The sequence below is a fragment of the Monoraphidium neglectum genome, assembly GCF_000611645.1.
Source record: "Monoraphidium neglectum strain SAG 48.87 unplaced genomic scaffold scaffold00134, whole genome shotgun sequence".
Taxonomy (NCBI): Eukaryota; Viridiplantae; Chlorophyta; class Chlorophyceae; order Sphaeropleales; family Selenastraceae; genus Monoraphidium; species Monoraphidium neglectum.
This window is the reverse complement of record NW_014013494.1, coordinates 1-1,351: the sequence shown is the minus strand read 5'-3', so window position 1 is coordinate 1,351 and position 1,351 is coordinate 1. Positions and strand designations below refer to the sequence as shown.

The following is a 1,351-nucleotide window of genomic DNA, read 5'->3' as shown; positions in this document are numbered from 1 at the left end:
GGGGGGGGGGGGGGAATGTGCGGGGTGGTAGATGACGTCAGCATGACATCAGGGTGATGTCAAAATGACGTTGGGATTCGCGGGCGACGGGGTCGAAGCGGAGGGGAGTGGAGTTGGGAGGGAGGTTTTGGTGGGAGCTGGGGCTGATGTTGGGGGTTGGAGGCCGGGATATGCGCTGAGAGCACAACAGACCCTGGCATGGCGGCTGCGTCCGCACATGGTGCCCCGCCCCTCGGATCACCCCCGGCGCCTCAGATCACCCCCCGGCCCCTCATACCCCCCCCCGGTCCACCCACTTGAGGTGGGCCAGCAGGCGGTCCTCCGTCCAGGCGCCCAGGTGGGGGCCCTCCCTCACGACGGCCAGGTCCTGCGGCGACAAAGGGGCCAGCGCGAGCGGCCGGGTGGTCAGGTGGACGCATCGCGGCCGACGAGCGTTCGGCGCGCCGAGGGCTGCCCTCTCGAACCTGCCAGCGGCCCCTATGTGACAGGAGGACCATCCTACCCTCGGCCGCCCCGCGGGCCCACGGGGCGGCCAATGGCACAAGCAGCTTTTCACTCATCCCGATATACATCCATATGACAAGCAGGCCAAAGGAAAGTGAGTGTCACCTCTGTGTCGAGGAAGGTGTCGTCGTCCGCGGGCGCCCTGCTGCCCAGCACCTTGAACAGCTGCTCGTTGTGCAGGCCCTCGCGGCCCTATGGGGGGAAAAGGCACGGGTTTGCGGGGGTGCGAGCGCGAATCGAGCGCCAGAGGGTTGGGGTGCGAGACTGCGCGGGGTGCGGCGGCCGGAAGGTGTGCACGGGAACCCTCTCAACCGCGAACGACACAGCCCGCAACGCGCGCACTCAAGCCCATGCCGCTTTGCATCCAACGCAAGGACACCCTTGACGTTGAATTTTCAATGCGCTCAACCCAACGGTGCTCTGGATCTCAAGTCCACCCCCAACATCCCAGCGCCACCTGGCCCATCACACACCCCTCAACCGCCTGTCTCCCCATCTTCCGCCTTTGTCCCCACCTCCTGCCCGCCATCAAACAAGGCACCCCTGCCACTCAAAACCCTGCCCTCGCCCCCGAACACACCTCCAGGTAGTCGACCAGTGTCAGCCCCGTGGTGGGGTTGAGGATGTCCTTGCCCAGCACGGCCTGGCGGTCCTCCTCCTCCTCAATCTTGTCGTCAAGGACCTTTTGGTTTGTGAAGGGGGTGGGGGGAGCGCGAGGGCACGAGTGACACCGGGCGACGCGGAGTGACGTGAGGGTGATGATGGATGGCACTTGGGACCGGACGGAGTGACATGCGGGGTGATGATGGTGGCGTGTTGGCTCCCACCACAGGCCGCCCCACCCGTC

General features: G+C 66.2%; 1 protein-coding gene across 1 annotated transcript in view; it reads right to left on the bottom strand.

The window, feature by feature from the left end:
- Window positions 1-1,298, bottom strand: part of MNEG_1358 (hypothetical protein) — a gene marked incomplete at both ends in the record, with an annotated part of 3,536 nt that extends 2,238 nt beyond the window's left edge. Inside the window, 4 exons of the mRNA XM_014050153.1 lie at window positions 297-367; window positions 610-696; window positions 1,085-1,186; window positions 1,284-1,298. Of these exons, the coding sequence (XP_013905607.1) occupies window positions 297-367; window positions 610-696; window positions 1,085-1,186; window positions 1,284-1,298 (275 nt within the window). The remainder of the gene's footprint in view (window positions 1-296; window positions 368-609; window positions 697-1,084; window positions 1,187-1,283) is intronic.
- Between the last annotated feature and the right edge of the window lie 53 nt (window positions 1,299-1,351).